This window comes from Rattus norvegicus, chromosome 6 (assembly GCF_021556685.1).
Source record: "Rattus norvegicus strain SHRSP/BbbUtx chromosome 6, alternate assembly SHRSP_T2T, whole genome shotgun sequence".
In the NCBI taxonomy this organism is placed as follows: Eukaryota; Metazoa; Chordata; class Mammalia; order Rodentia; family Muridae; genus Rattus; species Rattus norvegicus.
In genome coordinates, this window is record NC_141539.1 from 60,230,454 (window position 1) to 60,254,980 (window position 24,527).

General features: G+C 36.8%; 1 protein-coding gene across 1 annotated transcript in view; it reads left to right on the forward strand.

Annotated features, from left to right (window-relative positions):
* Positions 1-2,331: 2,331 nt before the first annotated feature.
* Positions 2,332-24,527, forward strand: part of Agmo (alkylglycerol monooxygenase) — a 343,612-nt gene continuing 321,416 nt past the window's right edge. Inside the window, 3 exon segments of the mRNA NM_001135899.1 lie at positions 2,332-2,592; positions 3,978-4,108; positions 12,497-12,648. Of these exon segments, the coding sequence (NP_001129371.1) occupies positions 2,467-2,592; positions 3,978-4,108; positions 12,497-12,648 (409 nt within the window). The 5' untranslated portion in view covers positions 2,332-2,466.

Below are 24,527 nucleotides of genomic sequence, written 5' to 3' on the forward strand. Positions count from 1 at the left end.
CATATATTAAATTTGTAATTTCATAGTCACATAAAAGGCAGAAAAAACACTCTGCTGTACATAATCACTTTTGTTAAAGTATATATCTATATCTATATATGCTTATATAGATATAGATATATATACATTTTTATAATTCTGCTGTAAGGTTACTTTGAAATGAAATTGGTTCAGTGTTACCAATGCATCAGGAAAGATTTGAACATGCCATCATTGTCTCCATGAGTCTCTCACTGGAAAATCACCAGATAACATTTAGAAATGATAGTCTCCTGATGAAAGAAAACCTACTCAGCTCAGTAGATATATAAAGCATGATCTCACACACACACACAGGCATACACATTTTATAGAACTACTTTATACAAGCACATATACCTTATATCTTCTCATTTCCTTTGTGTTACATGACTGGTACTTCTAGTATCCATACATGGTATTGGAACTTTCTGAGGTTCTGGTGGTTAATCTACTGTCAACTTGGCTGAAATTTGAAGTAATCTTACGGACACACCCCTGGGTATCTCTAGGAAGATATCTCCAGATAGGTTTATACTGGGAGCACAAAGGTCCTTGCACCCATAGATCTCTGGGGAAATCAGGAATGTGAAGTATCTAGGATTGTCTTTTTTGTCTTACCCAAAGATGAGAATTGGAAATAATTAATATTCTGGTGGTGTGCAGTATGTTGGGTCAGCCATATCAAGCTCCCACGACCAAGAATAAAGGTGGCTAGTAATCTAAATGTTCCTTACATTGCCCATACAGCCAGGGGCTTCCCCAAGCTCCCACAACCAGGAACAGAGATACCTAATAGTCTAAACGACTCTCACATTATCTACATAGCCAGAAGTTCCCCCAAACTCCCACAACTGGGACTAGAGGTGGCTAATAACCCTAATGATCTCTACGTTGTTTGTAATGATGAATAAGGATCTAGGCAAGATCCTTCCTTAGGCCCTTAAATTAGTATACGTAGCCTATCTCTACATCCTACCTTCTTGGAGTAAATGATATGTACTTGGAGTTAAGTTTTGATGTAATTGTTCCTCCTTCTGCAGTGAGGATTGTGTTGTACCAGGAAATTTTTCTACAAATTATATTGTGTTTAAGTATATTGACAATATACTTAGTTGCCTAACATCAGACTTCTCAGAGTCTGACAAAGCTAACCTGTACCGAGTTCTTATTCTCATCACTTCATAGTTCCATTTGCTTGCCTGACACCTGCAGGGATGCCCTCAGATTTTGCTCATGAATACCCAAAATGAGTGTGGATGGTACCACCTCATGATTATAGATCTCACATTGAATTAAGACGCAAAACAAGAGGGAGCCAGCTCAGTGCCAGGATTCTTGATTATCTCTGCTTCCCGACTGCAGACACAATAGGACCGTCCATTTCATATTTGCTCTAGTATGGCTGTCCCTCGAGGATATGGTGCTTCAAACCATGATCCAACGCCAACCCACAGTCTTTCCTTAAGTTGCTTGTGTCAGGCACTTTATCAGAGCAACCAGAAAAACGGTGTCAGGTTCCACACAACACTCCTTTTAATATAACCAAAACATGCCATAGTAACTATATCTACTAAGATTCACTTGGACCAATTTCAGGCTATTTAGGCAAGGACAAACATTTCCGGCCACTGTAATCAAATAAGTGCCTCCTAGTTCTCCCGAAAGAGTGCAGTGACTTTAGATCATTCTGTATGCCACAGGTGAGGTCTCATTAAACCGCTAAACAGTTTCTTACGGAGTCCCTTTAAGGACAAGAAGGATGGAGAAATGTAAGCTTCAACTGAAAAGCTAGATGATACAATGAACCTAGTGGCTCTGAGCTGGTGTGCAAAACACCCAGAAGTTTAGTTGCTGAGAGTAGAAATACATCAGTGGGAAGAAGCCAGGCTCTATTACAGAGAAGCAACTAATTATTACACAGACTTCAATACTGCCCAACACTTCAAACACAATTCTGTGAAGAAACAACAAATTCAAAGGCGTTGTGCATTTCAGAGAAAATTTAATTGTGCTCACGTAATCTGACTTTTGGACTTTCACCACTTTATCAGAGTGAACTTTCACCTGTTATAAAACTGGTTTGTTTGCTCTTTTTCCCCTTTCATTTTCCAGGCACAGTTACATACGCTTTTTTTTTTAATTTCTCTTTTTAGTTGTTTACAAGTTGCTTAAGCAATAGGCAAACTGCATTGCTCGCTTGTTTCTTGGAGTCTTCTTTGCCCCTCCCTACTTTCTGCTTCCTGGGGAGTCACCCACTGAACCCTGAACCGATTCTTGCTGCTAGTCTGCTGTGCTTTTGCACACGAACTCCGCTGTTGGCTGAGGTCTCTGTGGGTCTTTGTTCTCAACTCTGACAAGGCTCGCTCTGTGCTACACAGTTTCTTTTCTTGCTCTTCTGCCACAGAACCACAAATATCTCCAGCTGGGAATCAGACAGGGACAGAAATGAGGAACCCAGGAGCCCAAGACAATGTTTCAGTTTCCCAGGGTATGCGAGCGATGTTTTACATGATGAAGCCCAGTGAAACTGCCTTCCAAACAGTTGAAGAGGTGCCTGATTACGTTAAAAAGGTGAGACTATCTTGGAAGAGGCTCTTTTGCTCTTTTATTGCTATATAAACTCAACATATCCCTAAGATTTGTTCAATTTTCTACTTCAAATTATTATAGCCTCATAAAAATCCAATTTCTTACAGTCATAAAGCCAAAGTACAATTTTCAACTGAACTCTGTACAATATCTTCATGTTTGCTTATAAATCCCTTATACATCACTCTGGAATATGAAAGAAAATTCAGTTTTTGAAGATAGTGCCATTACAAGTCTAGCTATTAGAAAGCAATGTCGAATAGTTGTACCACATCAGGAAACTCTGTAACAAATTTGTTTGAAAATGTTGAACTTTTCTACCACGTCCAGGAAGGTATTTCCTCTTTAATTTGGTAGAGTAATTCTGCAGAATAAAGGATACCCAGCTTGGCTCAGTAAAACTCTAACTTCCGAAGTTTGAACTCAAACCATTTTTTTTCTATCATTTTGAGCCTTTGAGGCATTTTGCACTTCTGTTACTTGGCCATGATTGGAAGTGGAAATATCCAGAATTAGAGCCTGAGCAATAATGTTCCCCACCCAGTCTAAGTTGTTCCTACAACACTTACTAGTTCAGACCAGAAATAGGGAAACTATGACATCACTGAGCGTGGTCTTGGGAGCTCAGTTAGAATACTTCCACCTCATTATCACGGTCCACATGAATGAAGCCCATAATTCTTTTGAGATTTGTTATTGCCATTTTTTTTTGTTGAAGAAAAATGTACCAATACTGTCTTCAAAAATTATTTTTATTTAGATTATAGCATCAAACCTAATCCAATATTCAATGATTGATAGTTGAATACTCATTATTATAAAACCACAAATCAAGGCTAAATGGATGAATGAAACTTTGGTGCTGACACAATCTTGGGAAATGACCTTATTTGCTAAGAGTCTCAGACGTTGTTTCTTCCACTTACGTGTCATATTCAGAAGGAGTTTTAGACTGTCTAGTTTGTAAAACTTCTAATCGAAGGTATTTTTAAGGAGTTCTCCCCAAGTGACTGTAACCTGTTCATTGTCAAAAGATAGGTTTTTACATGCTTAACTAATTTTAAAAATATTTAACTGAACCTGAAGTATCTCCTTCCTCATTTTACTTATTTTCTTGGTTTAGTATTGAAAGTTGTACTTATGCTTCTATTTCATCTATAAATTGCATGGCACATTGTGAGCATATCTTTGGTATATGTAAAAAATGCAGAAATTTTCTTGTTCATTGGCTTGGAAATAGCCCAGTAGCATAAATATAGGTACCCTGGAAAGGTGTACCCTTCCCAGATATCAGAGGAATGATCAGAAAATTTGGAGGACTTCATATAGAGCAGAGTAACATCTCTACTATGTACTCTCCTTTCTAGGCAACTCCATTTTTCATCTTCTTGATTCTGCTTGAACTAGTCGTCAGCTGGATTCTCAAGGGAAAACCATCAGGTCGTTTGGATGATATTCTCACTTCTATGTCAGCTGGTGTTGTATCTCGGCTTCCAAAGTGAGTCTCATGGCATAGAATAGAAGATAAAGGAATCCAGGTCTTTCCTTGTGTAAATTAGAGGAAACATCACGTGCATATTTAACACATTTCCCCATAAATTCCTAAAAGTATAGGACCTATTATTATTTAAAATTGTCTTTTTTTTTTAGTACTGACTTTTTCTTTAAAGTTTTAATAGAGAATGCTCAACATCGCTAGTCTTTTTTTTTTATTGGATTTTTTAATTTACATTTTAAATGTTATCGCCTTTCCCCATTTCTCCCCACCCCTGTTTCTGTGAGGGTGCTTCCTCACTCACCCACCCACTCCTCCCACCTCCATGCCCTGATATTCCCCTACACTGGGTCATCGAGCCTTGACAGGACCAAGTGCCTCTCATTCCATTGGTGCCCAACAAGGCCATCCTCTGCTACATATGTGACTGGAACCATAGGTCCATCCCTGTGTTCTCTTGGAATGGTGGTTTAGTCCCTGGGAGCCCCCGGGGGGGGCGGCTGGTTGACTAATATTATGGGATTGCAAACCCCTTCAGCTACTTTAGCCCTTTCTCTAACTCCTCCATCGGGGACCTGTTCTTAGTTCAAAGGCCATCCAGAGACTGCCCCACCTGGGGGATCCATCCACCAAGCCCAGACAATAGTGTAGGTTCCAAGAAGTGCATGTTGACAGGAACCTAATATAACATTACTAGTCTTAATTTTTGAGTTTCCCTGATATTATACATTTTAGCCAAAGTGACTGTTTCACCTTCCTTACAGTAGACCTTGGTCTGAGTTATTATCCAGGTCCCTGCTGAAAACAAGGCTTTGATCCAGCCAAATTTCCACAGATATCTTCCTAGGACCCAGATATTTCTCAGTGTATAATATATGAACAATTGACATTGGTATCCAAATATTTGTATTATAGGCACCAGGAGGAAGCCACTCCCTTTTTCTGTACTTCTCTGGACTTAGAAGTAAAATTCTGTGCACTCAGGGTTTAGTTTATCTGTCCTTTTTGTTGTCTATCTTTTCGTCATCTTTACCCATCATGACACATTTCTGAGGCTCTCTCTGGTGGATTTGGGAAGCTATCAGTGTGTCTGCCTTTAGTTCCTTTGCGGGTCTATGCATAGGCATAACTTCAGGAAAGTTCATCTGTCTCCTATGCCTGAGTTGGGTACCTTTGGTCCTACCCTGACTCTTGTGCTCACTCCAGACACAGAACAATCTTAGGTAGGGCTGAAGGTTCTTCTCTTTCTGTCAATATCCCCCACCACCTCCAATTTTCATGGGCCCTGAAATCAATATTTTTTTTCTCATGTGAGAGTTTTAGTTCACCCTCCAGGAATGATGTCTGGTATAAAACAGATGCTCTAAAATAATATTCTTTATAGTGTCATGTCAATAATTAAACTGGACAAATATAGGACGAACGAACAGTAAATGACCTATGTTATAAAGTGAACAGGAGAAAAGCCCACCAGGCAGACAGAAGAAAGCTTCAGTGTATCAGGATTAACCAGAGCATCAGAGTCAAGACAGAAGTCCCTAAGGGAGCTTAGTTTTGAGCTGGGGAAGAGCATGCTCATTATAGCCTCCCAACCCTCCTTTTTTTAATGTTTGTGGAGCTTCACTTCTGAGCAGAGCTCATCAGTTTGGAATGTTTCTTGGAACCATACAGTGGGAAATCAAGGCGGACTAAAAAATGACATTTAACATGAAATATATCTGGGAAAAGGTGCATGAGCCTGGTATAAATCACATGTTTGGGTAGAAAATAAACCTTAAAAATGTATGTCAACGTGTTATATTGAGTAAATTGGGTCATTAGGTTTATAGTCATAAAATAATGAGCTGAGTAACCACAGCTGTGTCTGCACACTCCAGTCAGAATCGATGAAAGGTAATTCATCGGAATAAGACCCAGACTGACTCAAATAACCATTCAACTCATTGATCAACTCCTCTATCCTGTGGCTTCTTGTCTCAGAAATGAGCATGAGCTCCTCTTCCGCATGTATATACTTAGGTATGAAAAATTCTTTGTTTAAGATAATACAGTTGGTTTCTGCAGCTCATTTTGAGAATTCAATATACTAAGAGTTCTTGGAAATCAATTGATATTTCAGCTGTGAAAATCATTTCATAACGAGGAAGTACTGTATGTGTAGGTGCCATTATGGGTCATGAATTTCAGTGACTTGGAATGGAACATTTTTGTATTTATTGTTTTGTTTTTCAAGAATTTTGGGAGACATCCCATTGAACTAATCCCTCATCCTTTTGCTGTTTTTTTTAAACTTTGAAAGTCTGATTTAGTTGTAGTAAAGTTAGACTATCTCCTTTTAGCATTTAACTCCTAGAAACACTCACTTTATTCTCAGTACAGCATTTCTTCTCAGCATTATTAGAAGTTATACTACTAAGTTAGAACAGAAAAACAGCATTCCATGTATATTTCATTACAAAATCATACCTCAAAAAGTAGAGACACATGTGCACATATACACATGTGCACACTTGAGATGGGATAAAATGGAAATGGTGGTGGGAAATGAGAAGGGTTTCCTGTGAGGCAAGAGCAGGGAAGGAGGGAGGGAGGGAGGGAGGGAAGGAGGAGGAGGAGGAGGAGGAGGAGGAGGAGGAGGAGGAGGAGGAGGAGAGAGAGAGAGAGAGAGAGAGAGAGAGAGAGAGAGAGAGAGAGAGAGAGAGTTTGATTTAGAAAGAAACAGACAGTCAAAACATCAACACAATCCACTCCTTCAGGGATTCAAGGTAAAGTTCCTCTCAAAACTCTCCTAAGTCTGGTTCTCTTTGAAGGAAGGCAAAATGTTATTACCTTGAATTTATACAGTATTTTCTGCAGTTATATTTTTACTTAGAATACCAAATTGCATCTTTATATTCCTTATGGGTATTAAAACGTGTTCTAATTTATAAAACAATGGAAATTTTTTTTAAAAAAAGATTTTCAGTTTTCAACGTCGCTTTTCTGAAACGTCCCAGCGAAGACAAACACTTGGAAGCTACACTTATTTTACACGTATTTTCTTGTATGTCACTGTCTTATATGAGAAAAGGAAAGCTTATTCTCTAGATTCAATCAACTCAGTTTCCTTACAGAAAAAAAAATTTAAAAAGGAAGAAAACAAAACATCGAAAAGTAACTTGAAAACTTCAAGCAATATTTCATTTGAAGATGTAACATTCAAATGAAACCTCTGCGAATCATAAGCAGCTGAGGGGTAGACTAATATGGCGTGGGTCCTTGCCTCTCCAAGGAATGCAGTTTATTTTCTCTATTAGCAATAAGGACTTTCCCCATCCTTAAAGAATGCAACTGCAAGAAAACAGTACTATGCTATTAGTCAGTCCACTACCCAAGAACTGTGCCTCAGATAACAATTCGAAAGAGCGTCCCACGAAACAAGTGAGGAGGCGAACACCTCTTTCCATTTCTGCACTCTTGCAGTGCAAACATTGTCCAGACACTTTAAGAAAATATAATTTTATTCAACCAGCCTGATGCCATGATTGCATACAATTAGAAGTCTCTGTAAAAGTAATAGTTCTCCTACCGTATCTGCAGGAAAGATAAGTGTGACACCTTTAACATCCTTCTCTAATGGAAAAGATTAACCACAGACAGCACGGCCTCTTCCTTACAGGCCTTTTGGGCAGGCTTTCATCCACACTAAAAGTTTGCCTGCTTCACAGCAGACTCCAGGTCAGCCTGAATGTATATGTCCTTTTGAAACACAGTAGGCAACCTTCTAACCAACATCCAGAACTGGAGTCATAAAAGGATTTTTCTACTGATCGTAACTCACAAGAAGTATCTTATAGATAAAGGGTTTTTCTGTCAATTATTTGCATTGATAGCTATAAAAATTAAATTTTGTTCAGTGAAATGTGTGGAAACTCTATTTCTAAAAAGTATAATTTGCAAAATGTTGCACCACTGACTTACAGGTTAACGAGTTGGGGAACCCCACCTCTCCCTCTGCTGGCCTAAGCAGAATTGAATTTCCAATCCTTCATCAGAAACCCAGGATCTCAATTTGTTACTTCCTCCCAGCATTACTGTTTCCATAAACTGCATCCTCCCCAGAGAAGCTTTATTCCTGATATAAATATCTATAGTATGTTTGTTTTTCAGGGCTTCATTTATTCTGTTGAAAGAGCAGATTATAAATCAAATTGCACTGGGTTTAAGAGATAATTTAAGTAGGTATATTTTCAAATAAGTTGAGGACTCTCCACACTTAACACTTATGGGTCACGGCCAACTTTTACTATGCCACTGGTTTCATAATGTTCAAGCCTACGTATGCAGAATTTACTGGCTATGCTTTCAGTGGAATTTTCCATTCCTGACCAAAACAGTTCAGTTTAAAAAAAATTAAAAGGAGGAAATTAAACTTTGTTGAAATATTTTCAAGTCCTTAGGGTGGGGCTGTAGAATAAAGAAAATCTGTCGCTGCTGTGACATTAGATTTTTACTGAGTACAGTTCCATGGGTTCCCAGGCAGGATTTACACACTTGTCAATACAGTAACAAATTTTTTTGTAGAGAATGTAACAAATACATTTATGGCTTAACGGTTGTTTTAAAGAAATGAGGTAATCGTTTTACAAATGTAAGTCAACTTTATAGTAAGAAGTAGCGAAAGGGTTGTGACTGTTTATAGAAAGTAGAAGTTGTATCATTTAATTTTTTATTGTTGAGATATTGAAAAGTCAATCAACATTCCACTAGATGGAGCAAAAGTGGTGGGACCTCTTCAGACAGACAGCTCAAGTTCTGAGGTCAATAACCAAAGCTTTGGAAAGAAATATATAGTTAATTTCTCGGGAAAAATATGTCTATCACTCAAATATATTTTAAGTACAAATATATTTATATATATATTTGTGTGTGTGTGTGTGTGTGTGTGTGTGTGTGTGTGTGTGTGTGTGCAACAATGTACCGGTAGACATTGAAGGACAACCTGTGTAAGTCGCTTTACTCTTTCCATCCTGGACCAAATTTTATCATGTACTCTTTGCCTTAGAAAACCACTGCTTTAGTAGAATTCAGGAAATGTTTGAGTTGTAAAAGAAAGCTTTAGTTCAGGCAGGTCACACTGTGCAGCTGGTCCTAATGTCTCTTGGTACTCAAATAATTTTCTTTTCCCATATCCATATTCCACGTGAAAAGGATGGATATGTATACGTAAGACAATGTGCTTCTTACCATTGTACCTCCATGTGATCAAGCAGGGCCCTTACATTTTATAAGCAGATATGCATGTCTGTTCCTGCTAGGGTTTAGAAAGCTCAAGTTAAAATTTCAGAATGCAGAGGCATATGCTAGGTCTTTAGGGATGGGGCTGGAGGAACTGGAAACAGAATGAGGAAGGAGCTTTGGTTTATGATCCTGGGTCTGTTGGGATCAGTTGTGCAAATGTAGGTGATATTTTCAGCAATCAAAGGCTTTCCAGGATTGGTCATCATTTCCCAACTGTATCACCTGAGCAAATTGTTTCAATCATGGGCATCGAGTGGCTATTCTTTCGCGTGTATAAGGAACAGGATCATGTTCATCCTGTGGATAGAAAGCAGCAAATACCAGATAAAACTCCTACAGCGTCACCACTTGTCTATTGGCCTTGGAGAAATGCTAGCCTCTTGCTTAAGTGAGAAAACTGGAAAGGTCTGCCACTATGTATCAGACATATTTCATCTTGATTTGTGTCAACCCTAATAACTCGTTTGACAGAGTAAGACGTTAGATGTTTGTTCAGTACCTGACACCTGTACAGGAAATAAGCAGGACTTGATTTCAGCCAGCAGGTTCTCTCAGTTTCACAAACTGAGAATTTTACAGAGGCCCTCTTTGATTGAGGTCTTGGCATCTTAATCTTGTTTTACTTGTCCCTGGCAAGGACGATGGGGAAAAGTCCTGAGCAGATCAGGTACTTATAGGTCATGTTCAACAATACGCCTTGGGCCCTGTGCTGTCCTGAGACTGCTCCTATTATGAAGCTATCAAATGACTGATGAACATGTAGGGAAGTCTAAATTGATATTATGTACCAAGGCTTACCTAACAATCGAGTATGACAAGCTTTTGTTGAATTTTCTTGCTTTTAATTTTCTATTTCTAATTGCTTTAAGCAGTGATTAGCAACTTTGGTTAACACATGTTTTATGGATAATTCCATTTAACTTGGGACACATTTGATCACCAAGAAACATTACAGTGTCTGGAGATATATTTGGTTCTCACAGCTGATATGGGGTGTGGCATTGTTGAATTGAAAGAGCAGGGTGTTTTTCTACAGTTTATTGAACATAGGACATCTTTCCTGACAAGGAGTCATCTGGACCAATCTGGCAGCAACTTCCTGGTTAAAATCTCTCTGTTAGAGGAGTGAGTTACTTGGACCATAGAAACAAAAACAAAAACAAACAAACAAAAAAAACCCTGACTTTGTTCACATCTTTAACCCAGAAGGAATTCTTATATAATTGATACCATTCTAATGGGAACTAGAGGCTGATTTTAAAATTTTACATTATGATTTAAAGTTTGTTCAGAAACAGCCTCCTACAAAAAGAATCGTCCTAAGTTTTAAAAGTGGTATTCTTTTTTTTTTTTTTTATTAACTTGAGTATTTCTTATATACATTTCGAATGTTATTCCCTTTCCCGGTTTCCGGGCAAACATCCCCCTCCCCCCTCCCCTTCCTTATGGGTGTTCCCCTCCCAACCCTCCCCCCATTGCTGCCCTCCCCCCAACAGTCTAGTTCACTGGGGGTTCAGTCTTAGCAGGACCCAGGGCTTCCCCTTCCACTGTTGCTCTTACTAGGATATTCATTGCTACATATGAGGTCAGAGTCCAGGGTCAGTCCATGTATAGTCTTTAGGTAGTGGCTTAGTCCCTGGAAGCTCTGGTTGCTTGGCATTGTTGTACTTTTGGGGTCTCGAGCCCCTTCAAGCTCTTCCAGTTCTTTCTCTGATTCCTTCAACAGGGGACCTATTCTCAAAAGTGGTATTCTTGAGATGCCCTGGTCTAAACATGCCAGTTACTGTCCAAGATGGCCACCTTTCAAGTAAAACTTGCCTTAAACCCCTCTTCTGAAAATTACCCTTGATAAATGTTTTGAAGGCAGGTTCTGCACTTCCAATTTTTCATGTTTCTATAATACTGTAGGAATTCCCGGACCATGGCACCTTGCTCAAAGAGGAATTATATCTACATCAGTAGATATGCCAGAATGGTTTGGATTGATAAATGCTTCACAATTTGATATCAAATTAATCTAAGAAGTAACATAATCAGGTTTATAAAAGTATTAAATAATTTTTGAATATGATCTTTATCACAGATAATTCAAAGTGAAATATACTATATAAAATCAAGTAAGTATTTATGGTTTTGAAAGTCTTGAAATAAAATGTTTTAGACCCATGGTAAAATAGGCAGGAATATGGATTTAGTTTCTATATTTAAAAAATATATTTTACTTCTGTATATGTGTGTCTGCATGCATTTAACATAAATGTCTGTATAGTATCTGCAGAGGTCAGAAGAGAGTGTCAGATGGCCAGAAGCTGGAATATTATGGAAGGTTGTAAGTCACTTAGTGCGAGTGCTATGAACTGAGTTTAAGTCCCCTACAAGACCAGCCTTCTTAACTGAACCATCTCTCTAGCTCTGTTCCAATTTTTTAAAAACACTTGTTTATTTTAATTAAATTCATATGATTCATTTCTGGTAGAAAACTATTCCCTACCATTCTAAAAGCCCTACCTTATGTTTCTTATATGTGTGTGTGTGCCTAGATAGATGTGTACCTGAAGTGTAAAATCACAATACGAGTATAGTGTGTGCAAGAGGGATAAGAGAAGAGAGTGTGGAGGAGAGAGCAGAAGAGTCACTTTTGGTTAATACACATTTTGTGAATAATCCCATTTAATCCCAGTTGTTCTCAGGCTCCTTAGGAAACATTCCATGTATACTTTTCAACATTTCCTTCTTCAATTACAAGTCATCTCTGCTGTGTGCTTCATTACAATTCAAAGTGGTGATAACAGGAATTAAAGAGCAGTTCAGTAAGATTTATTTTGTGTGCTGTGTTCCACAAAATCTGTTTTAAGAGACACAAAAATCTCCTAAGTTCCATGAACTTTAAAGTGCAAATAGCCAGTACCCAGATGCCTATCAAACAAAAGGATATACCAGGGGAACAGTTGATGCGGTGGATAGGGAGACAGACAGAACAGGAAAAAGCACAGTGGGATGGTGACACGTGCCATTAATATATGGATATATTCATAATATCACCTAGGTTGGTTTAGCATAATCATAGATACGAATTATGTTACAATCATCCTTGTGGAATTTATTTTCCAGCCTGTTCTTTAGGAGCCTTGAGGTGACCAGCTACATTTATATCTGGGAGAACTACAGAGTTTGTGAGTTGCCTTGGGATTCTCCATGGACGTGGTATTTAACCTTCCTAGGAGTTGACTTTGGTTACTACTGGTTTCACCGCATGGCACATGGTGAGTTACAAATGATGCATTTTGTCAGTGATGATGAAGTGTGTTTAGTATGTAAGAAGCACTTGATAAATATTTACAAAATGAATAAATAAGGCAATAAAGTAATACATCTTAGATCTTGTAAAGGTTGCTAATGAAGATTTACTTTGAGATTTCAGCACAAACAAAATGAAACCATTACAAAATAAAATTATTGCAGATACATTTTCCTCATGATTGTAATTGCATTACCTTTAGAAAAATGATAGCTTTGGCACTGGTTTTTAATGGGTTTCCATCTATTGTTAAACTGTAGGCAATTACATATAATATCAAACTTCACATCCCAATCATCACAGGTCATTCTGGAGAGTTCCGAAGCGGCATAAAATTCTAGGGAACATCTGCCGTCATAGTCAGCATGATTCAATTTCTTGGCAGTGCTTCCCCATTACAAATGAAAATGCAATCAGCCAAGCACTGCCATACTGTACTTCAGTGTTCCCATAGTTTCCCAAGATTTCTCATCTCATGCAAAGCCATCACTTTGTGCTGGTTCACTGAATTTGCATTAGGGATTCATAACTGTACCTTCCAAAGGGATCTTTTGTTATGAGACAAAGCAATGGAAAACGTTGGAAAGGGTTGGGCCTGTACTGTTTTAGAGATGGGTGTGCCTTAACAATCATGGAGGTAAAGAGGCTGTGTGAGTGCTGAGGAACAATGAGAAATGCCAAAATTCTGAAACCAAGTGCAGAAAGATGCTAGAATTGGAAGACTGGCAAGTGAGGTTCACCACCGGAGATTTCAGAGGCTGTTAAGGTTGTGGGGGCAGTAAGAAAGGAAGGGAGGGAGGGAGGAAAAGAAAGAACCTGTAATAGCCATGAAAAGTCGGTGAGAAATGGAAAGATAAGATGTGAGATCAGGGTGAATGACTGTGATTTGGAGCAGTGCAGCGGATCATACACTGTTCTTAAACAAAGGTGATGGAAGGAGGAGGAATGTGGCCCACTGCTATGCTTACAGACACATATTTCAAATTCATATTTAACCAAGGTTTTGAGTGCTAATTCTTCGGAAGAATTTGAAGTAAATATTCAAGCTAAAAGTATTATATATAGTGGGAGTAGCTAATGTCTTTGGAAATAATTAGTCAGTTCCTGACATCAGTTCCTTACTATAAATATAAGAGGATACTCCCAAATCAAACAAGATTAAGGATAAAAATGTGATAAACTATTTGTATTTTAATGCAAACCACTAGTTTTCCTCATGGAATAAGCATGCTGGTGATTTATCTCATATTTTGGGTAACAAGCGCTATTGTAAAATGACTTTGAGTCATTCAATTTAAGACACTTAAGGTCACACATTTCAATATGTGTTCTTATTTGAGAAATCTGTAAAATTGCTTAATGTATGAAGTTGAAAAAAAACAAAATATTGTCAAATATAAATATTTAAAATGTTTTTTGTGAATACCCTTAATTAAGAGTGATAAAAATTTTAAAAAAATCATTAAAATGTGAATCAAGGCACTTGAAAATATGCTTCATATTAGAAAAATTTGAACTGAATCCAGTGGAAGAGGCAGGCATTAAATAAATTGAAAGCCTTCTGGAAAAACATTCAAAACCCTCAGGGTACGGAACCTAATCACAAGTTCAAAGACTTGTGGTTTGTAATGGAAAGCTAGTAGGAAAAAATAAATTATGTAGTTAAATATGTCAGCCCTCAGTGTGATAGCTGATTTGAAAATTTATGCACAACAGTAACAACAAGTCTTAAAACAGTTTTAGAAGGTCTAGAAATATACAAAAAAAATAAGAAAATTTTACAATACAAAAACTTGCAATTGCAATCCAAATAATTATTTAGATTAATTTAACTGAAAAGGGGTTTGTTTCAACAATTTCAAATTTCAAATGCTATCTTCTCATATAGAAACAAAAGCAAAACACTTACTGTGTAGTTATTTTCCTTTCACTGTTTTCCATAAAATGAATGATAATATATTCCATGTGTATTTCCATGTTATCTATGAAGAAACAAAACTTAGGTAAGTACAACTTTGTTGCCATTTCCTTAGGAAGCCTAATGGACGCTGGCTCTCTGCTTTCTCTGGCCTCCCTTCACTTGTCTCACACGTGGGTAGCATTTTCTTCTGTTTAGAGGACAGTGCTCTTTTAGGCAAAACCATTTATTTTGGAAACTCAAGAGTGTTAAAATCGAATAATCCTTAAATTAAAAGTATCTCTCTGCATGTCTCTACCCCATTAGGTAACCATGTCTATTCTTTGTGTGCTCCTTTCACTGGTATAAGACTGAAGAAGTCAGGATCTTTCACTAGAGTTCGGTCTCGACCCCTGTGATCCCAGTGATAGTCTATGGCTGTTGATTGTGTTTATTTTTCCTACCAGTTAAAGAATGGCAAGACAGGAAAAGTTTTCATCACAATTAAGAAGCACTGGAGAAATCTCAAACACTGCAAAGCACAGCAGAAAGAATCATCAGTTGGGAGTGTTTATTGGGGGTGGGAGTAGAAACACAGGCATGCAGAAGACACACAGAGAAAAAGACCCTCTGCAAATGAGTGGGTACCTGGCAATGGAAACATCCATGCTCTTCTGTGGTTTGGGGATTTGAAGATCTGTAAAGGATGTTCCTCCTTTAATTTTGGCTTTGCCAGTTTAAAGAAATACAGTAAGGTTGACTGTTCCCCTACTTTTAGATAACATGTCCCGATCAGGCTTTAAACTTGTTGAATCAGTCTATGAGCCTCCCTGGTGCTGGGAGACCAAAGTCTACAAGGCTTTTCCTTTAAGCCATTAGGCTTAATTCAGATGGCCTCAGGGTGAGGAAGAAGCTGGCCATCTCAGAATTTGGCTGCATGTATTACCTAGCTAAGCTAAAAGTCTCCTTGTCTGTCTACCAGGAAGTCTATCTAATTCCTAATCACTCACAAGCAGATAGAAGCCTGAGATAGAGGATGTCCAGGTGCTCAGGGCCAGCCTGGGCTACATGAAGAGTTCTAGGCCAGTCTAGGTATGTAGTGATATAGTGAGATCTGTTTCAAAACAAATGAAAATATATTACAGATTCGTGTTTGCTGCTCAAAAAAAAAAAAAGGAGGAATAAAGCTCCCATGGTGCTTGTAATTCACTATATCTTATTGTGGGTGGTGGTTATATGATTGTGTATCTTATATCTGCACAGAAGCCTGGTCTCCATAGAACACACCTGCATTGGCTATTATGTGCTTAGGAGAGGGAATGCCTTCCAGAAAGTTGTTTCTGAGCATGGAAGCCAGTCACTTTAGGTTATCTCCTTGTAGATCAATTTGCATTTCCATAAGATACAACCTTGGATGGTGGGATCTTGTCCTCAGGACCTTTCCTATCTCCATAAGATGCTAATCTTTCTTTAACAATCTTAGTTGTTTCTAAACTTTTCCTGCCTGGATCTTGCAAATCCTTCCTAGCCAACCTTTACATCTTTAAAGTATCTTTCTATTCTACCTATTTTTTTTCTTCCTGACATTGTTGACTTGAATGACAGCAGTAAGCAGTAGCCACATTACAGCCTGACGGCTATTCTGTCTTAAGATTTTTCTCTACCTCACGACTCAGTCCATTACCAATCTAGTGTCCGCCTCAGTCAATTCTCAAAACGTATGCACAATGAAGCCCTAGGGTATATGCCGAAATATAATTCAGATGATTTCTGATCCAGTTCCTGATAGAGTCTCTGAAATCTCACTATAGGTAGAATGAGCAGATACATAACTTAACTAAATCAGAAATGGCTGTGTAGGTAAATCGGCTTATATTTTTACTAAATAAGTGTCATTAGGAAAGCAGAGAAAAAGGATAAATGTAATTTGGTGGAGACACCAATGAACAATAGCTAATGAGGAGGGGGATAAATAAAGGTAGGTGCACAGCTGAACAAGGAGTGCCTTGGGCAACAGCACACAGTGCTTAAATATCATGTATGTGGCGTATTTTAATGTCTCTGATATTTCAGTATGTATAAAATCCAGAGAATTTCACCATAAGGAATTTAGAGAAATCTGTATGATAAACTACCACAGTGCTTGTTAGTAAAGGGCAAACATTAAAGTCGACATAAGTTGGAAGTTTATTCAACCATATGTCGCATTGTGTATTTATTTCCATTTATATATTTTTATGTTTTTCATAATAAGGTAAAAAATAAATTCAAAATTGAAAGTGAAATGTGAGGGAAATGGTTATAGGCAACAAGATGTTCTCTTGTTACTTTTAAATCTTGAAGGACGGGGGTGAGGGTTCCAGTTCTTCCCCGGAGCCAGGCAGCACAAGAGTGTGCAACTATCCCTTACTATATTAAGATCAGAAACAGTCCAAGTTGCCCTATATGTTACATATTGAAAACCTGTTACTTTAATATACATTGACAATTAACCAACGTTACTATGTTATTACTACAATTTTTTCAATGTTTCTTATACACTTTAATTTTCAGTCTTAGAAAACAAGGTGATGATCTCTATCAAAATTATTAGCAAATTACCAAACTGAAGCAGAGTTAAGGCGTTTGCTCACCTCTCAGAGCTGATGTACCAAGGTCTGGGAATAAAGTCCTCAGGCTTCTAGCTCCAAGAGTGTGGGGATATGATCACTTCCTTAGGCTGAATAAAAAAGTGTTAAAATCCTTTCCTAATGCAATACTGTTTCAACATGTATCTAGTATACTTTAGATAATTTTGATACTCACGTTTAAATTCCTGGACATTTTTGTAGTGTTGATTCAGTTGATTACTTTTCAATTGATAATTAATGAATATTAGGACAGATAAAAGATAGTATTGTGTTTTCATACAACCTGTATCATATCATGCACTGGCTTTATGACATAATTGCCTATTCATCTTTTTAAATATCAATCCCTATCAAGTTAATAAAAAAAAAGTTAATATCAAAAAAAAAATATCAATCCCTGACCTGAAGCAGAACCACTTAGGTGGAAGCTCCTACAGATAGGACCTGGACTTACTGATAATTTTGACCATTATAAAATAGCCAGTTATTTTAATGTATAAACAAGAGGAAGTAATACTGAATAATTGTTGAAAATAGGAGAAGAAATATTTAGCACTTCGAGAGAATTCACAATTAAAAGTAGTTAATCACATTTAATCTCACAATTAATTAAAAGATGCATGAAGAGATGCTTCTTGGAAGTTTGGCTTGTATCAAGTAGGTGGGTAGATAGATGCTAAGTCGATAGATGATGGATAAAGCATAGAACGATAGGTAATAAGGAAATAGATAAATCTTAGGTGATAGATGTTTGTACAACTGAACAAACTTCAAAGTTGGTTAAAATTGTATCAAATTCCTAGCAACTTACTCAACTGGGATTTTCAGCCCTAAAGTGATTTTTAAATTGTCTTTTAGTGGACGTGTGTGTGTGTGTGTGTGTGTGTGTGTGTGTGTGTGTGTGTACATGTGCTACAGTATGTATGTGAATGTCAAAGTACAACATCTAGGAATCAGTTCTTTCCTTCTGTCATATGGGTTGATTGATCTTACATGCTCAGATTTGGTGAACCTACTTTTATGCACTGAACCCTCTCTTTATCCCTCACCCATTTTTTAACCTGTTGTATCAAAAAATCTCAGGAATACTGTGTTGGAAAATTATCTACGAGATCCATCTATTCTTTCCCAGTGTTCCCTAACGCTCCCCTTTGTTAAGACATTTCCCTGGAAAATGTGTGTGTGCTTAAATTCCTTAGATAATGCAAAGATTTTTGCAAAAGATGCTCATAAATGGCAATAAATGTTTCAAATCAGAATGTCCATATAGTGTTCTGATATGCAATATGTATATATAGTGTGTGGTTATATAACTTATATAATTATAACTGATATATTTCTACATATATACAGATTCGCACATAATTTTACTCGATAGGACAATTTGATTTGATAAGTTAGCATTTATCATTTGTTTGTTTCCCTCTAACTCTGAAACTCATAGTTTGCATTAACATTATTCATTTATGATAATACATGATGAAAAAATGCAAAATAAAAAAGTCACACAGAAAGGATAATGACAGAAGTGTGGTATTCCTTTTCAGTTTTGGTTTTTTGTTTTATTTTGTTGCTATTGTAATTCCAACTTAAAAAAATTAAATTATTTAACTGTTACATGGACTCTGCTCTGTTCTTTAGGGATAGCAATCAGATATGCATCTAAATATACTTCTTCCTTTTGATCATTTGTTTTATTTTACTTTTACTACTATAGATCTGAAATAATTTGAAAGCATTTAAATTATTATTATATATATATGAAATGCTTTCTTATTCTTTACAAATATACATGTGGGTATATTTCTTGAGTTCATTATTGTCTCTTATTTTGCTGCATTTTAACATTTGGTGGCTAAGTAATGAATAGTATCTAGTTACTCATTACTACGGCCAAAATAGACAGACTGACCTGAGGCTGGCCTTCCAGTCGACTGTGAAGGTAGGCTTTTACATTTCATCAGTAATTTAGACTCTGCCTCACTAAATCACCAAACAATGGTTTTACAGATCCCTTTTAAAAAGAAGTCAATGCTTAGCAAGCCAATGATAGAATGTCAGCTGCCCAGGCTCACATTAATTCATCTAGCCCAGGGTCTTGTATTCTATGGTAGCCATTCAATGCTTGGTAGCAGATAAATGACTCACTGGTAAATTCCAAAACCAGCTTGCTGACCTTGTAGCTGTGAACATTGATTTTTATGTTAGATAACCAGGAAAAATTAAAGATTTAGTAACATTCTCAATGACACTATGAGATTGGTGGAATTGTAAAGGAAATAAAGTGTGAAGGATCATAAGGAACATACCAAAGTAAAAATTATTGGGAAAATGTGAGGCATTGATTCTTTTGTCTAGTTATTTTATATGGAAAAGTGGGGGAGGGGGCAAAGAATTTAAAACTGTCCTTAAAGTCTCAAAAATGAAAAATCAAGCATTTTGTCCTCTTACACTGCTCTAGTTGACTCCCAAATAGAAACAGTGTGGGGGCTGAAGAGATGGCTCAGTGGTTAAGAGCATTGGCTGTTCTTCCAGAGGTCCTGAGTTCAATTCCCAGCAACCATATGGTGGCTCACAACCATCTGTAATGGGATCTGATGCCCTCCTCTGGTGTGCTTAAAGACAGCTACAGTGTACTCATACAATACAAATTCTTTAAAAAAGAAATAGAAACAGTGTGTTCCAACACATCTTTTGTTCTAGCTCAAATATTTCTTCTTCACTTTCCCTGCCATTATTAATTAGAATAGGAATAGAGACATGCTTTAAATATGTTAAAGAGGAACTGACATATATTATGAAACTACAATAAATGAACTATAATAAATGCATTAGAAATATGTAGTTATTTAATTACAAAGATAAAACACTGACTGTATTTCAACTGTCACTCTAGCTGTGCTTGTGTTTCTGAATGTGGGGAAACAAGCAAACAGTGGTGATAAAATTCAGAAGATCTTTAGCATATTTTACTCAAAATAAATGATTTCTGTAAATTCAGAAACATCCCTTCATACTTGCAAGATTAATATACCAGAGCTGAACTCTCAATAACTACTACTATGTCCATTCTATTTCCAAATTTTTGATACTATAAGTGTCGTTCAAGCTGCTTAATAGATCTTCTCAAAGGATAATTGGTCTCAATTATCTTGAAAAAAGGGTGTGTTATTTCAAAATACTTTCTGAAAATAGTAAACAAAACCCAGGATGATTAGAAGTGGTAATCATGGCAAATAGGAAAAGTCTCTCATTTCCTGCTCAAAGCTTCTGTTGTATGGAAAAGACAATTCTATTCAAACCATTCTCACCCAGCAGTTTTTGTAGGTTTCTTAGTTTGGGGTCCAGCTTTAATAAATTTTAAATCTCACCTTGAACACACAGATGTAAATGTATCTACTTTCCCAAATTACAAATATCATGCCTATGAAATTACAAGTATGATTCCTGTGAAGGTTTTATTATGTAAATCTATATTTATGTTATGTTAAAAGTTTCTTAAAAATAATGATTCCAATAAAATGGGTTGAATTATAAAAAAATAAAATAAAATTTTTGAGGTAGTTGTTCTAAGGCTTGTTCTCCGTTTGAAAGTAATGTTATATATTCTTGCTCCCATCATGCCTGACTTTACATGTTTTGAAGCAAGTCTAGGTGTACTTGAAGTTACATATTCTGAGTGACTAGAAAATGTTAACTTTATAAAATGTGGCATCTCTATCGTTGAAACTGCGGGTCTTCTTCGTTGCGATTCAATCTATCTACTTTCTGTATTCACATAGCACTTTTTTTTCTGTTTAAAAAAATGAGGCTTATTTTATTACTGCACAGAGGATCTGTGTCTGAGCCTTTCAGAGAAGGCTCCCCCTTCACCCTGTGAAAGCAGAGATTCCTATGGCCCACACCCTTTATCCTCCCAGCTTGCTTTCTCTGGAGCTAAGGAATGCAGACTGCTTATTTTTACATTTGATGATATCCTGGGGGTAAAGGTTAAAAAAAAAGAGTTTATAAAACCTGGACAGAAAAAGGATGTAACTTTTTTCCGCTCTCCTCTTTGAAATAGCTGACAGTTTCTGGATATACAGAAGGAAATGATGAGTTTGGCCACATGTCCAGATGTGTGCTCGACAGATGTGTAGGGTTATTTTTTTTTTAAATATGTCATACAGTACCTGTGTCTTTAGCCAGGAAGTTGTAAATAGTAAACACAGAACTCAGTTATCAAATGTAATCTGACTTAAGAGTTTTCAAAGTAACAGTAAATTTTTGATCTCTTTCATTCCATTTAGCAGTGAATTAGAATCAGTATATTTATAAAATAAAATTCAAAGTTGATTGTAAACTGAGTCAACTTACGTGGAAATTTAGAAAATAAAAAGTCTTACTCTATAACCTTTAATATATGAATGAATGTACCTGTAACATTACTTCCGATGAACTTCATTATCTATAACCAGGGATGTCATTTATATTGTTAAATTTAAAATGGATAATTTCTATTTAAAATATAGTTCAATTTAAAAAGACGGATTTTCCTATTTTTGTGAAAAGTTAGTGGTTGTAAATGTATTTAATTATGTACATTTATTTTCTATTATTTGATCTTTCAAAGTATGTATCCAGTGTCTGAATTGATTTAGTAATCATACAAATTCAGTATCTTTGTAATGGAAACAGTAATATCTCACTGAATTTCAAAAGACAATGCTGCTATTCACTATGGTTGCCATTCTGTATAATACTTGCCAAATCCATTTACTTTGTTTGACTAGGACTTTTGTGTAATTTGCTCAATTTTCCTGAAACTGACCTCTGCCTCAGTTATAGCAATTATACTTTCTGCAATACACAGTACTAAGGATCTCTGTGGGATGCTTTCAGAATTCTTATTTATGTCAGACTAAAGCAACTCAAGACAACCTAGAAGAAAACCAACAAATATCTTCACTGTTTGGAAGACATTTGGAACAATAGCAGTATATTTGTTAGTTGTTCTAAGATTGAGTAAGAATAAACTTTTAAAGTGCAAAACAAGACTAAGGCTAGACATTGTCCTACATGCTTGTTAACCTAGCCGTCAGGAAGCTGAGGCAGGAAGATCATGTATTCCAGGCTAGTTGTGACTATATACTAAGACCCCCCCCTTTTTTTTTAATTAACAAACACTCTCTGTCACACACACACATGCACACACGCACGCACGCACGCACGCACGCACGCACGCACGCACGCACGCACGCACGCAGGCTTGTAATTCTCTAACAGGAAGTTGCTGAATACGGCAATGGAATGCTCCTGCGTGAGACAGTTACTGTTCTGACACCCATGTATCTGTATCAGAACATGCCCTTGCTTTCTATTTGGTTACCATGCCTCCCATGCTTCTTGGAAGCTAAAACATTGGGCTGTGGAAGTGACAACAATGCACATCCTAATCCCTGGGACTTTATAAGACTCTGGGATTTGAAGTTGACAGTTCTTTGGCTGAACTCCAGATCACAACTGCATTAGGAGTGGGAAAGGAACCATTTGGCTTTGTATTTTTTTTTATATAAAGTTCATGAAGTCCTGGAGAGAAAAATGACCTTTAAATAAAATATATAGCTGGCCTACTAATTGGAAGCTAATTCAAAGTGAATTAGTAGGAAGTCTTTAATAATGGTAGAGTTGTCATTGAGAATTCACTAGAGAGTTGGGTGAGGGCAAAACTTTTTCTCTATCCCCTGAGATCTAGAAGTCTAAGCAAATAGAAATATATTAAAAGAATGATTTTCAAAGCTAAACCAGTGCCTCTTTGCTTTTTGTAAATGTACTCATTAGAATTCCCTCTGTAGGGCTTAACTATTGTCACTATTGAAGATGACAGAAGGAATAAGGACACGAAGAAGCTGCAGAGAAATGGGTCAACACTCAATAAAGAATCCCTTGACTTGTCCTTGTGGTGCCGTGGGCAATGCTTCTTGCCTTCTCTTGTTAGCTTGTGCTGTGTAGATTTGTGCTTATATTTTCAGGCCATGTTTCACTCTCTATCCTACACTATGTAGTCTAGTGTGCACTGGTCTGAAGTGTGTGTCAACCAAGCCTGTGGGATTTCAAGCCTGTGCCACTGCTCACAGCTCTTTCTCTTCAAAGCACTGAAAGAAGTGGATTAGAAAAGGAAACCCTGGAATATTCACCAGGATTCAATCAGTACGTGTAAAACCAAAAGGAAGTGATGTAGGATTAAAGAGACCATTGAGTTACCCATACACATACAGTGTTAACACTAGTTTTATAATTTTTTCTCTCTCTGACATTAGCACAGTATTTGCAATGAAGATATAAATGCATGTAACATGACCATATAATCTTTCGAACTTCTCTACTTCCTTTCTAAGCCTTTTAGATGGTGAGAACCAGAAGAAAAGTTGGAAGTTAGATAGTCAAGATTTCAAAATCTGAATCCATCATCTAAAATTTAGTAATTTTATTAATTACTTAATTTCTCTGACTCTCAATTTTATTTGAAAACTATGATTCCCCTCTCTAGGTATTGTAAAATTAAATGTAATGATCCCATATCTGGTGAGAGTTATAAAATTAGTTGTACTTTAAATGAAGCACGTTGATAGTGAATATTCCAAAATGAAAATAAAAGAAATAGTGCTTATTGGTTAAAATTACCAATGGTGCATACCTGTTCAACCTCACAACATTTCCCAACAGTGCAAAGAAGAACAAACCAAAGCAAAAGGAGCAGGATAAGGAGTTGAAAAGAGCTATAGCTGGAGAACTCTATTTTAGAAATGTTGTATTTAGGATCACAGACGTTTCAATATGTTTTCAAAAACATATTGGTGAGAAAACAAAGTGAATTCAGTCCACAAGGGAAAAAGAAATGTGTTTGGCAACCAGCAGAAGCGACAGGACAGCAGCCTGAAGAACTCAGGATCAGAGTCAGGGTGAAACTAATCACTTAAAGGAAAACATGATAATCTTCTACAGGGAGATTAAAAAATGTTTTAAAGAAATATTAAACATTTGTAATGGAAAAATAGAAGTTCTGGAAATCAGAACTTTAAAACTTAAAATCATGGTACAACATCTTGATTAAGTTGGAAGAGAAACATCTCAATAGTGTATCAAAGGAACATTTCAGAATGCATCGTAGGGGTGGGTGTGAAGGAGCAAGAAATAATAGGACGGGTAGAGATCGAGAATGCAAAAGCAGATGTGTCGGCATGTGTTTAGCACTGTTGGTTCTCTATGCATTCATCTCCCTGGAAAGGCATCCAATATTATTAAAAAACTTAAACACACAAACACCCACTTAGATAG